A 14,431-nucleotide genomic window follows, 5' to 3' on the forward strand; every position below is an offset into this window, starting at 1 on the left:
TTGCAATTCTATAATTATCTTCATCAGAGAAATAATGAACTAAATGAAGCATTGGTCATGGTGCCCAAATTCTAATAAATTCTAAGAACAAAATAAAGTATCCATACATAGTCTACAGCACTAATCCAGACTGGAAATGGAGACTTCCCTTTTGTTCTCCAGCCACCCAGACCCGAATAATCACACAGAAACTATATTAATTACAACACTGTTTAGCCAATGGCTTAGGCGTATTCCTAGTTAGCTCTTACATCTTAAATTAACCCATTTCTATTAATCTGTGTATCACAAGGCTGTGGTGTGCCAGTAAGGTTCATGACATCTCCCTGACTCTGCCTTCTTTCTGCCTGCAGCAGTTTAGTTTTCCCACCTAGCTCTATTCTTCCCTGCCATAGGCCAAAGCAACTTCTTTATTAACTGATGGTAATAAAACATATTTCCAGCATACAGAGGGGAATCCCACATCACCAGACCAGGCCTATATAAATGTTTGTATAATATAATGGAATATGTATGTTTTATATAGCAATGTATTGTATAAATAATAAAATCACAACTTGATTTAAGGAGGAATAGTATAAATTCAAAAACTGCAAACTCATTGTACAATATTAATATAGGTAGTGATTCATCATATTTTATGGGTCTATTCTAAACCAAAACACTAATATCTTTGAAGGACCTGAGGTGTCTGAGAAAGTCATCCCTCCAAAAAAACCACCCTTTAAAGTTGTTCCTCGCAAAGAGCCACCAGCTAAAGGTATTTCATGGCTCATCAATACTGATATAACTGTGTCCAGTTGCTCTTTGGGTGCTTTACGAGTTTGTGCTCCATTTGGTGTTTTTCTTCTGTGTTTTGTGTTAGGTGAATGTCAAAATAATTATCTTTAAAGTGACCAAAAGCCTAAAGATAGGCAAAGTCTGCAAAAATAGATATCATTGTTGTTACCCTAAAACAGCAAAACCCAGACACCTACTGATCCAAGTGTAAACTTGGGCATCCTTCGGTGCTGTTTGTACATTCACTGATGTGCTTATTGGTAGACCTCCATTTCCCCATTTACTATTAAAGTTTTTTTTTTTTTTTTGGTTTTTCGAGGCAGGGTTTCCCTGTAGTTTCTAGAGCCTGTCCTGGAGCTAGCTCTTGTAGACCAGGCTGGCCTCGAACTCAGAGATCCGCCTGCCTCTGCCTCCCGAGTGCTGGGATTAAAGGCGTGTGCCACCACCGCCCGGCCACTATTAAAGTTTTGAGCTGCTAGCTATATCATAAATATGTGGCAGTGCCCCCTCTTTTATTTGTTTTCTGCCTCTTTGCTATAATACATAATTTGAGGTTATATCTTGAAAGTCAATGAGTATGTAAGAAAGTAATCGCTGAAGAGAAAGCTGCAATTATCCTACCAGAATGAGCAGAATGAGCAGCAGATGCCAGTGTGCTGTCAGCTGTTTATGTAAAGTTTTTGTTGATCTAACTTGGGGAGTTCCATGTACTTGTATGGCCATGCCGGTTGTCCAAAGTCTCCTCTGCAAGTGCCGTCTTGTGTGTGCTAAACCATGTCTCTATTTGATAATGTGACTCTGTCCTGTTTTCATTACATGTCTCTTATATTCTGCCTACTAAGATATCTTTGAGTGTTTAGAAGTAAAGGAAATTATCCCTGCTGTCTTTAAAGTGCCTGAGGTGACCAAGAAAGTGGTGGCTGAAGAAAAAGTCCATGTTCCTGAAGAACCCAAGGCTCCACCACCTAAAGGTACCTACCTCTGCTAGTTCCCACCAGCGGTAAATCCCTATGCTTCACTTTCCACAGAGGAGAGAAAGACCACTCTTCCCCCAGGACCACAAGATGGCTGCGAATAACAGAAATTGCAATTTATAGTACATCCTACAATCTTTCCTTTTATGACTCTCCTCTAGGGAAAGACATCAAAAGCCTAAAGGTCTTTCTTATTTTGACCCTCTTAATATTCAGTAATTAAACAACATTGGTCCCTCAGCTTTTCTTCCCTATGAAGTTGACATTGGAATCTCTGCCTCATGGCATGAGAATTAAGTTCTAAGTAACGACAGAAAGTACTTCTGACCCCCAAGAATGAGATGTCTGTCATATGAATAGCCAACAAAGCAGTTGGGAAACACAGAGCACACACATGGACTTAACATTTGCACATTCCACTTCATAGCTCCCTCCCCTTTACTCTTGATATTTTATACTTAATTTTGACAATCTTGAAAATAAGACAAGTAAATATCTTTAAAGCACCTGAAGTACCTAAGAAAATCATTCCTGAAGAAAAGGTCCGTGAAGCCGTTCCGAAAAAGCCTGAAGTTCTGCCACCTAAAGGTACACACTAAAGCTAACCCCGGTGTGAAATGACTCTGGTTGTGTTTCTGTGGTGTAGAGTGAACAAGTGTTCCATCAAATCTTTGTGGTTTAAATTTTTATAGTCTTAATATCCCATATATGTTAGTGATAGTAATGTGCACACTAATATCTTTAAAGTTCCTGAGGTGCCTAAGAAAATTATTCAAGAAGAAAAATTACCAGTTGTTCTTCCTGAAGACACAGAGATATACAGTGAGTGCAGACACACTGGTGGATGTCCTTTGTCTCATCTGTGTTCCGATTCCACTGTGTCTGTCTACACAGCATTAAAATGCAAATCTACTAATATCCTATAAAAACCATGCATGCTAAAGGGGTTGACTAAAATCAAGTCGTCTGAATGTCCGTTAGCCTAAGACAAGTTACGTTTCTTCATCAATTTGAAAACTAAGCTCTTCCGTGCTTCTAGCATTATCCAACCTTAGAAAGGTCATTGTCCCGCGAAATTTCCTAATCTGTTCTGTGTACAAACATCCCTTCATCTTGGTTCTCAGACCATGAGGTTACTTACTTTAACTCCACAATAATAATGTCATTGAATTTTGCAAAATCAAAAGAGCCCAGTGTCATTGTTGTACTCTTCATGGTTATAAGTAGGATTTGGATCAGGCTGCTCAAATAGCACAAATTTAGAAGACCATTCAAGCCCTAGGAGATTTAGTGAGGCTTTTCCTTCCTAAATAATTCAAATAACAAGAGACCCTAAACAGTGATGTGTTCTGAGCAGACTCAGTCTTCTGGATGATGCCCAGGCTTCCTTTTTATATTCAGTCTGGGAAACTCCTGATTAATACTCATCTTACAATAGTTTGGGATTAATGCATATGATCATTTCCTCCTCCCGGTTCTGTCCTTAAAACTGATCATTGTTATCAGAAAGCTGGAGAAATCAGGTACTCTTTTCAGAAGCTTTTCCCTGTAGATGTCCTAACTTTCATTTCCCTTCCAGTATTCTCCCGCTCAGTTGTAGCCTCGTCCCTCGTCTCTCTGGCTTCTAATCTCTAAATTGTTCTCATATTTCTATTACACTAGGAAGCCATAAGTTAAATGTGATTTTAGAATGTAAACAAGTATGTACCTAGAAATGCAAAGATGATTCCCCGTGATTCTAGGAGGTTGAATATAGATAATGGATCTTCCATATTCAACTCAACATCATCCCTATTGAGAATGCCCATATGAATCAAAAATGACACTAATATAATATGGCCAATAGCTTTCCTGAGGTAAAATAAAAAAACAATTCAGTCTCTGTCTGGTAAATTTCTCCATTTTGTTATCAGAATCATAAAGAAATTTTGAGCATCCTTCATCCTAAAACTGGGAATGAGGTTCATTCCTACTCAACTCATGCTTGTCACTAATTTGTTTGTGTCTGTGGACATCTGTGAATTTGGGTGATGAGTGTGTACAGTGTCATGTGTTTCCTAGTGTGTTTGTAACTGTTACCCACACACTGATAATATCTTTAAAGTTTACGAAGCATCTGAGGAAACGGTCATAGAGGAAGAACTCGTGACGCATCCTCAGAAGGCAAGACTCAAAGTGGCCAAAGGTACCTAGCACCACCAACTCCACCTGAATTTGTCTGGGGATCTCTTTAGAAACACGTTTTTCTTCCTTGTTCATGACATAACTGTACTCATATCTTTTAAGCGCCTGCACCACCTCAAACAGTTGTTACAGAAGAGAAAACATACGTGGCCATTCGTAAAAAGAGAGAAACCCTGGCACGGAAAGGTATATTTCAACTGCTTCAAAACATAGATGGTTATCTTTGGCTTTAAGATCACAGAACTGCATGTTATATAACTCACTGTTTTTTTTAAATTCTAATTATAAACCTACTAATATCTTTAAAGAGGCTGACAAAACTCCAGAAGTGTTTCCAGAGCTGAAGTCACATGAGGCTGTTCTTGAAATTCCTGAACCTCCCCCCGCTGAAGGTACAAACTCTTGTCATGAGACTCTAAACAAGAAAATCTTCTATCTTATGTTTGTCAAATGTCCAGTGTTTTATGTGTTGTCTCAACCTCTAAAATACTAATATCTTCAAAGCATCTCTCAAAAATGCCCAAGACCAGGAACTATTTGTGACTTGCCCCAGTGAAGTAAGATAGACGGTTAGAAAAAAATACAAATTCTGACTTTTGAAGTCTGTTGTATACCTCGTTTTCTTTGTGCTTTGTGCCATTATTTTTGCCTTTTCTCAACTATATTCTCTTAAAAAACTAATATCTTTAAAGACCTTGAAATCATCAAAGATGTGCTTCCAGAGAAACAAGCTCCTGCAACCAAAAGAAGAAAACCTCTGCTGCCAACAGGTACAAGCCAGAAGAAAATCAAGCTTCTTATCTCAGCTGTAGTTGTGGATAGTGTGTGAACATATGAATCTCTTCAAAAGCCCAGTGGTTACCAAAGAAAAGCTTCCTCAAGGATTATGCTTAACCAACTGAATATGTATATTCAGCCATTTAGAAGGCAATCTTAAACTCCCACACATGAAAGAATTTACAGTTTAGCTATAAGAACTGTAGAGAAAACATGGAATGTTTGATGTTCAGATATGACTCAGATATGTTCTTTAATGAAAAATGGCTATTAATTAAAAATTAATAATAAAAGCCAGACTAGCTAAAAAAAAATCAACAGGAAGGCTGTATGGCATCTATAACTCTACAACTAGATTGAGCTGGCTTAACTTATGCCCCTCTGAAGCAGGAATCAGTAACATCAGGTGATAAAGGTTCTTGATTGGTCATGTAGCACATGATAGTAATTGAACCTTTCATGTGAAGTTAAAAGTCCAGTATATATCACCATGCATCCTATATGTTGTCAGAAATGTTTTTCATATTAAACTCATGCCCAAAATAAGCATATGAACATAAAACTGACTTCAAGTAAGACTTAAATGTCATAGAAATGACTTTATAGAAAGTCATGACTTAATGTGAAGTTGGTTCACCTGTAACATCATTTTAGAGCCTAGGCTAAGTAATTCTAGTTCACTGGTGTTCTCTCCTGAACAATAGCTTGCCCCTCCCATGACTTGTATTTCCACTTTAATACTTTACTGTATGTTTTTCCACTTTAAATATTTTTAGATAAGTCAAAATTCAGGAAGTTTAAAAAGCTTTCAGGATCATAACCTCTTCGTAATATATATATATATATATGATATTTTATAATTTAAAAAAAGCCAAGTAACTTGACTCTTTTTTTCTGTCTGGAATCTTGCTTGTCCCCTCAAAGTCTCCTTTGGGTAGGTGCTATAGGAAGCTGGAAAGTAATAAACAGAAGGAATGAGACTTAGTACCTCTGCTCAGGACTCCACACCTCCTCAGACCCTCCAAGGAGCTCCCCCCCCCCCCCCAGTAGCAACAGCAATCACTTCAGTTCACTTTATGGGATTAATGTCCCTTTTAACTAACCCTTCTAACCTCTGACGCTAATGCTAATATCTTCAAAGCACCCGAAGCTATGAAAGAAATGGCTCCGGAGATGATCACCTTTGAAGATATTCCTGTGGAGCCAGAAACGCCAGTCATCCAAGGTACATGTCACCGCTGAACATAAATGGAAGAAGAAAGTGCCTTCCTGCAAACTCTTGAAACTTGTTTTTTCTTAACTGTTCCTAACTCCTATATGTAAATGTACTAATTACATCACCGGAAGTTTCAGTATGTTCCATCTAGAAAGCATTGGTGGCCATTTTGCCAAAACAATAATCCTATTCCAAGCATTTGCCTGAGAAATAAAATCCTGTCTCAGTTTTCATAAGGAAGTCCAGGATACCCCTATTCCATGCAGATGCCAAAATCAGTGGCTGCTCAAAGTTCCTCACAGAAAACAATATCAAATTTGCATATAACCAAAGTAATGTCGACACTCCCTTTGAGGGCCCCCAGATCGCTTATGACCTAATAGAATATAAATGGTCTGCCAATGGCCTCATTCTGTGTTGCTTGGGAAATGCTGGCAAAGACATACTGGATGCACACATTCAGTGCAGATAGTTTCTCTATCCATGACTGAATGCAGGCAGCAGAAGCCTGGCTGTTGTGTACCGTGATTATGTGGGGGAAATGCAGCCCCTCTTCTCAAGAATCCTATAAGTCCCGGTATGCTAGTTTGTTGGCAGATGAGGGGAAGTAGGGAAGGGAGGAGAAGTCCTTCTTAGAAAGCAGCACACTACTACTGTGGCTGCTGTTCACATGAGTCATTTTAACTCTGAAATGTGAAATGCTAATATCTTTTAAGAACCCGAAGCCCCTCCTGAAGTTGCTGCTGCAAAGGGAGCCCCTTCAAAGCCCAGAGAAGCCCGCTCAGTGACAGGTATAAGCTGCCAAGCCCACAGGCTCAGGAGCTAGCTGTAGTTGTTTTTGAACATACTTTCTTCTTCCTGGTGACTTTGATAAACACTAAATGCAAAACCACTAATTTCTTAAAGTGCTGGATACTTACGAAGAAGCCACCATTGAAAAGAAAACGCTTCGGATTTCTCCTAAAAAGCCTGAGCTTCCTCCAGACGAAGGTAGATGCCGCTGCAAGTGTGGAAGGGCGGGAAATGTCTTCAGCCCTCTGTGTGTGTTTTCTGTTGGCGGCGATTATTTTGGTTCCTAAATGTCAAAGTGTTAATATCTTTCAAGTGCCTGACGTGCCCAGAGAAGTTGTGGCCTTAAAGAAAGTGCACCCTCCCCAAGTGCCCGAAGTTGTACCTGCCAAAGGTACATCCTTGATAGTCTCTTTCCATGGGCGGGCAAGGGGGAAGACAGGAAGGCTTGACTTCTGTCATGTATATATAGCTCCAGTGTGTGTGGAATGCTTTGAATCAGTGTAAATTGACTCATGTCTCCAAAGAACCCAAAAACCAAAGAACTCCTAAAGAAGTGACCCTCAATGAAAGTCACTAATTCAAAGCCTAAGGTACCACCCGTTACAAGTACTGGTTAGCCCTGATGAGGTTCAAGAGGAAAAAAAGAAAGTTCATTTGGCTTAAATAATGTTCTGTGTGTCTACTGGTCTTTGTACTGTCTACGTGTAAAACACACTAATCTCTTTGAAGCGCCTGGGATGGCCAAAGAGGTTGTCCCTGAAAGGGAAGTGTTTGGGGAGCCACCTAAAAGGCATAAAGCCCCACCTGCCACAGGTGCTCATCCCTGACCTGAGGCTTCCTAAGATCTGTCTTCTGCTCTTGAAAACATTCCATTCTGTTGGTCTTCATCACTCTTAGACATAATCTTACTAATCTCTTTGAAGTGCCTGAAGCCCCTAAAGACATTGTCCCTGAAAGGAAAGTGTCCCTGGCGCCTCCTAAAAAGCCAGCAGCTCCACCTGTCACAGGTACTTCTCACTGGCCTGAGGTTTCACAAAGTCTCACTCCTTTGGTTCTCCAACCTGCTTGTCAGGCATCTAATGTAGTTTCACTAATCTCTTTTAAGTGCCAGAGGCACCCGAAGAGGTCCTCTCTGAAGAGGAAGTGTCCCTGGTGCCCCCTAAAGAGCCAGAAGCCCCACCCGCCAAAGGTATTTCTCACTAACTTTGGGATTCCTGAGACCTAACTCTTGTACTCTTGAACATATGCGGCCTCCTGCTCTTCTAAGTCCTAAGTGAACTTTCACTAATCTCTTTGAAGTACCTGAGGCTCCCAAAGAAGCTGTTCCTGCAAAGAAAGTGTCCGTGGTGCCCCCGAAAAAGCCAGAAGCCCCACCTGCCAAAGGTACTTGTCACTGGTCCCAGGCTTCCTAAGACAAAGCTCTTCTACTCTTGAAAATATTTTGTCCTGGTGTCGTCACGTGTCTTAAATGTGTTTACTAATCTCTTTAAGTGCCAGAGGCACCCCAGGAAGTTGTTCCTGAGAAGAAAGTGCCAGTGGCCCCTCCTAAAAAGCCAGAAGCCCCACCTGTGAAAGGTATTTGCTCTTGACCTTGGCATCCTAGCATCTTCCCCTTTCTTGAAAAATCCATCCTAGTGGCCATCACTGGTCCTAAGGATAATTTCACTCTCTCTTCCAAGTGCCAGAGGCACCCCAGGAAGTTGTTCCCAAGAAGAAAGTGCCAGCGGCCCCTCCTAAAAAGCCTGAAGCCCCACCTGTGAAAGGTAGCCACCCCCACGTCACCGGTCTTCATAGTGTCCAATACGTGTTCACTCTGTCTAATCACGAAAATACTAATATCTTTGAAGTGCCCGAGATGCCAAAGGCAGCTGTTCCCCAAAAGAAGATACCTGAAGCCATTCCCCCTAAACCGGAAAGTCCTCCCCCCGAAGGTATAGTCAAAAGTACAGTAAGAGGGAGATAAATATTTATTTCAACCAAAGTATTATACATATGTTTGTATGTCGAGTATATGTATGTATGTATGTATGTGTATAGATATACAATATTATATAAATGTGTTAATCTATAAAGGTAATGTAAATTTTAAAATGTCAGTAACTTTCCATTATGTCTTCAATGATCATGCTACATACATCAATTGATTTATCCTTTTCTAAACTCAAATTACAAATTATCTTTGAAGTGCCTGAAGTCACAAAGGAAGTCACCCCTGAAAAGAAAGTTCCAGTGGCTCCTCCCAAGAAACCAGAAGTTCCACCTGCCAAAGGTATGTGTCCTTACATGTTGCTGCGCACCTATATTGGACTGGGGAAAGTGTGTTCGGATGTCTGTCCACCAGTTGTGTTAACTTGGATAAACATATCACTAGTAAACCCTGTATGGTTCTAACTAAAAGCTACTAATATCTTCAAAGTTTCTGAAGCAGTTGTACCTGAAAAGAGATTGTCTGTGTCCAAAAGCTCTCAGGTCCCACCTATAAAAGGTATTTTACTTTCCTTGACCCTAAGAAAAAAATACCTTGTAACCCTCATATTCTCATAAAATATGCCTTCATAACTCATAATTTCTGAAACTACTAATGTCGTTTAAGCACCTGATGCCCCTCCAGAAGTTATCCCAGAAGAAAAACTTCCCAAGAAACCGCCCAAAAGGGCAGATGCCACAGCTGTCCCAGGTACATGCCAGCTGAAGTAGCCTTCAGAGAGGTCACCCTCCCATTCTCAAAAACAAATGTAGACTGCTGTCTTCACTAACCTAAGTGGTAAAACTACTAATATCTTTTAAGTGCCGGAAATTCAAGACATCGTCCCTGAAAAGAAAAGACCAGTGGCACCTCCTAAAAAGCCAGAAGCCCCACCTGCCCCAGGTACTTGTCTCCCAGACCTTTTTAGAGGAAATCTGTCTTCTGTGCTTGAAAACAGATGTAGGCCTTGTCTTTACTAACCTAAGTGGAAAACCACTAATATCTTTAAGTGCCTGAAGTTCAAGATATTGTTCCTGAAAAGACAAGACCAAGAGCACCTCCTAAGAAGCCAGAAACCCCACCTGCCCCAGGTAGTTGTCAGCTAAACTAGTCTTCAGAAGAAATTTCTCATCTATTCTTGAAAACAAATATAGACCGTCGCTCTTATTAACTTAAGTGTAAAACTACTAATATCTTTAAGTGCCTGAAGTCCAAGAAATTGTCCCTGAAATGACAAGACCAGCCGTGTCTCCTAAGAAGCCAGAAGTCCCACCTGCACCAGGTACTTGTTACCAAGACCTTCTTCGGAAGAAATCTTCCTTCCATTCTTGAAATGTAGACCGCTACTTTTTACTAACCTAACTGTAAAACTACTAATATCTTCAAGTGCCCAGAGTCCAAGAAATTGTCCCTGAAAAGAGAAGACCAACATCACCTCCTAAGAAGCCAGAAGTCTCAGCTGTCCCAGGTACTTGTTACCCGGATCTTCTTCTTCAGAAGAAATAAACTCATTCACCCTTGAAAAGCTTTAGTTCATTGCCCATTCCTAACAACAATCCATAACTCCTACTGTCTTGCAAGTGCCTGGAGCTCATCAAGCAGTTGAAAGAAAAGAGAAAAAGGAAGCAAGCTCCCATGAGCCCACCGCAAACATTTGAAACCCCACATATCATAGGTGTTTTTAAATCCTCTACTTATTCTTCAGAATGAATGCTTTCTGTTCTTGAAAGCATTTCTAGTCTGTTTACCTAATTGCCCTATATAAAAGAAGAGCAATTAATCTCATTTAAGTGCCAGAAATTGTCCCTGAAAAGAAAATAGTACATCTCCTAGGAAGCTAGAAGCCCCTCCTGTCATAGGGACTTGTCACAGACCCAAGATTTCAGAAGCTGTAACCCTGTTGCTCTTGAGAAGTAAGTGTGAACTTTGGTCGCCATAAGACCTAAATATAATATCGCTACTCCCTTTGAAGTGCCTGAGGCCCCTAAAGACATTGTCCCTGAAAGGAAAGTGTCCCTGGCGCCTCCTAAAAAGCCAGCAGCTCCACCTGTCACAGGTACTTCTCACTGGCCTGAGGTTTCACAAAGTCTCACTTCTTTGGTTCTCCATCCTGCTTGTCAGGCATCTAATGTAGTTTCACTAATCTCTTTTAAGTGCCAGAGGCACCCGAAGAGGTCCTCTCTGAAGAGGAAGTGTCCCTGGTGCCCCCTAAAGAGCCAGAAGCCCCACCCGCCAAAGGTATTTCTCACTAACTTTGAGATTCCTGAGACCTAACTCTTGTACTCTTGAACATATGCGGCCTCCTGCTCTTCTAAGTCCTAAGTGAACTTTCACTAATCTCTTTGAAGTACCTGAGGCTCCCAAAGAAGCTGTTCCTGCAAAGAAAGTGTCCGTGGTGCCCCCAAAAAAGCCAGAAGCCCCACCTGCCAAAGGTACTTGTCACTGGTCCCAGGCTTCCTAAGACAAAGCTCTTCTACTCTTGAAAATATTTTGTCCTGGTGTCGTCACGTGTCTTAAATGTGTTTACTAATCTCTTTAAGTGCCAGAGGCACCCCAGGAAGTTGTTCCTGAGAAGAAAGTGCCAGTGGCCCCTCCTAAAAAGCCAGAAGCCCCACCTGTGAAAGGTATTTGCTCTTGACCTTGGCATCCTAGCATCTTCCCCTTTCTTGAAAAATCCATCCTAGTGGCCATCACTGGTCCTAAGGATAATTTCACTCTCTCTTCCAAGTGCCAGAGGCACCCCAGGAAGTTGTTCCCGAGAAGAAAGTGCCAGCGGCCCCTCCTAAAAAGCCTGAAGCCCCACCTGTGAAAGGTAGCCACCCCCACGTCACCGGTCTTCATAGTGTCCAATACGTGTTCACTCTGTCTAATCACGAAAATACTAATATCTTTGAAGTGCCCGAGATGCCAAAGGCAGCTGTTCCCCAAAAGAAGATACCTGAAGCCATTCCCCCTAAACCGGAAAGTCCTCCCCCCGAAGGTAATAATTCAACTAAACTGTTATCTTTAAAAAATATTAAATGTCTCCGTTGTGAAAATCTTTTTTGTTGAATATGTCATATGTCCCAGTCAAGTCTGTCACTAAAAGGGGCTACTGTCTTTAAAGTGTATGAGGAGCCCGCAGAGGAGATTGCCCCAGAGGAACCTCCAGAGGAGGCTGTAGAGGAGCCAGTGCCTGCTCCACCTCCAAAAGGTACTTGGCGAGTCAACTGGAGTGCCTCTGTCTGCCTTTACCCTCTCGTTCTCTGGTCTGCTGGTCCTCACAGTGTGGGCTGGGTGGGCTATCTTTCTTCCGTTTGTCTTTGCTGCTTCTAAGGCATAAACTCTCCTATCTGTAGTGACAGTGCCACCTAAGAAGCCCGTCCCTGAGAAGAAAGTGGCCCCTGCTATTGCCAAGAAACCTGAACCACCAGCAGCAGCGAAAGGTATTTTCGCTGCTGTTAATTCCCTACAGTCTTTTGACTCTGAAATGTCCACTACTTTCCTTACTGATGCCACGTGGCTGGAACTACGAGTTAAAAACTACTAATATCTTTTAAAGTGCCTGAGGTACCCAAGGAAGCTGTTCCTGAAAAGAAAATGCCTCCTGTGGTTCCCAAAAAGCCAGAAGCCCCACCTGCAAAAGGTACACGAGGAGGTGGATTATTGGATGGAGGCGGGAATGGTCTCCGGTTCTTAAACAGCATTTTGTCCTGTGTGAGTGTGATGGGTGGGCCCGTGCCGATTGGTCGTGTGTTAAAATACTAATATCTTTAAAGCGCCAGAAGTTCCCAAAGAAGTTGTCCCAGAAAAGAAAGTGGCTGTTCCCAAAAAGCCAGAAGTCCCACCAACCAAAGGTACATGTCAGTAGCCAGACTCTTCAGCAAGGTACCCCGCCTTGGTCTCCACTGTGGCTCAGTGTCAGAGGCTTTGTAGTTTTCTGATATGCGCACTTATAAGAGGGTTTCTGGGAATTTAGAGTTTACAGACTAACAAACATCACCACTTTTTTAAAAACTTAAAAAGATGACTGCCTTTGTTCACAAATATTGAAGAGTTTTGCAATCCTCCTCTCGTAATTCTTAATGTCCCTCTTTTTACTCCACGTGACATGAAGATCCAAGGACAGGTACTGACCTTTTGCTCTTGGGTTCTATCTGTCTTGGGGTTGTTTGAGAAAAATGTGAAGTTGACAGGTCACGTACTTCTCCATGACCCCAAAGTAAAACTAACTAATATCTTTAAAGTGCCAGAGGTGCCAAAGAAGGCTGTCATTGAAGAAAAACCAGCCGTTCCTGTTCCTGAGAAAGTGGAGTCTCCTCCCCCAGAAGGTACGCATTGAGCTGTCAGGCTTTATTTATTTTATTTATTTATTTTCTTGAATCTTCTTGTATCCCTCACGTTCTCTCCCTTGGTCATTTATTGTTCTTGATTTCCATCATCCAAATTATATCTGACTTCAAACTGTCAGTCAGCAATGATTATATAGGTCATGGGTCACAATCACCAAGATCTGTCTTCAACCTAGCTTCTTTAATTACATAAGAAATAAAATGGGACATTTATGGATATGGATGACCTTAAAAAGCAAGAGCTTTTCCAAGCATCCAGATCGGTACACACAGAAGTCAGGCAACTGGGATAGGTTTCATATTTAAAAAAAAAAAATTCAAAGCAAGGGGAGAAATCAAGATTACTGTGGTTTCGGTGTTTGGGCACTTTATAATTTTTTTTCTCGCATACTGAAATACAATTGACTAATGTCTTTAAAGTATATGAAGAACCTGAAGAAATTGCTGCTGAGGAGGAGGAACCACCCCCTGTAGTAGAAGAAGAAGAACCTGAGGCTCCACCTCCACCTGCAGCAGGTATCAGTCAGGGTCTGCTGCATAGACAGGAAAGTATGGTCACTTGGCTCTTACACGTATTACATACCATAAGGAAATATCCATCTTGTATCATCTTGTGTGAAACTTGCCAATGCTGGCCAGACAGAAACAAAGGCAAGGAAGGAAAAAAGAAAAGCATTATTTTCACTAATAAAACTTATAGAATTTTATAATATACTTACCAAAAAATGTATGTTTTTAAATGTGTTTACTACTTGGTTTGTGCTTGCAAACACCTGTTTCTAAAAGAAATTCCTGTTCTTCAAGTGCCAGAAGAGCCTAAGAAGGTTGTACCAGAGAAGAAATTTCCTGTCATCAAAAAACCAGAAGCACCACCTCCTAAAGGTACTTGTGCTAAAATAAATGTTTACATAATTTCTGTGCCGCCTAAAATCAGAGTTTCTTGCTTGGTTTTATTCTGTCCTGTACCTGCTAACTGTTGTCTGTATGTTGTGATGTCATACAGACATGTAGAGTTAACGTGACTATCTTATACTTTTATATTAAATGCTACTAATATCTTTAAAGTACCTGAGGTGCCAAAGAAAGTTGTGCCAGTGAAGAAGGTGCCAGTTGCAAAGAAGCCAGAACCACCACCAGCTGAAGGTACTCACATGACTGACGTTATTCTTTAAAGCTCATTCGAAAAGTGGCACCCAATAAGTCTCCTCTTACTTACGACAACCAGTGTCAAAATGTCCCTCATTTGTTTCCACTAATTCTAATGCCACTCCGTTAATTATAGATATTTTTATTCTTAAAATGTTCTCAAGTTAGCTCTCTAAAACAAAACTAATATCTTCAAAGTCCCTGAGGTGCCGAAGAAACTTGTTCCAGTCAAGAAAGAGCCTGTGCCTCTGACCAAAAAGCCAGA

The 14,431-nt window shown here is 41.1% G+C and overlaps 1 protein-coding gene across 1 annotated transcript in view; it reads left to right on the plus strand.

The window, feature by feature from the left end:
* Nucleotides 1–14,431, plus strand: part of Ttn (titin) — a 271,490-nt gene that overhangs the window by 132,495 nt on the left and 124,564 nt on the right. The window contains 15 exon segments of the mRNA XM_038336350.1: nucleotides 680–760; nucleotides 1,674–1,751; nucleotides 8,041–8,106; nucleotides 8,215–8,298; nucleotides 8,571–8,654; nucleotides 11,038–11,121; nucleotides 11,230–11,313; nucleotides 11,586–11,669; nucleotides 11,796–11,882; nucleotides 12,028–12,114; nucleotides 12,231–12,314; nucleotides 12,448–12,525; nucleotides 12,916–12,999; nucleotides 13,441–13,536; nucleotides 13,825–13,902. Of these exon segments, the coding sequence (XP_038192278.1) occupies nucleotides 680–760; nucleotides 1,674–1,751; nucleotides 8,041–8,106; nucleotides 8,215–8,298; nucleotides 8,571–8,654; nucleotides 11,038–11,121; nucleotides 11,230–11,313; nucleotides 11,586–11,669; nucleotides 11,796–11,882; nucleotides 12,028–12,114; nucleotides 12,231–12,314; nucleotides 12,448–12,525; nucleotides 12,916–12,999; nucleotides 13,441–13,536; nucleotides 13,825–13,902 (1,239 nt within the window).

The sequence above is a fragment of the Arvicola amphibius genome, chromosome 7, assembly GCF_903992535.2.
Source record: "Arvicola amphibius chromosome 7, mArvAmp1.2, whole genome shotgun sequence".
Lineage (NCBI taxonomy): Eukaryota > Metazoa > Chordata > Mammalia > Rodentia > Cricetidae > Arvicola > Arvicola amphibius.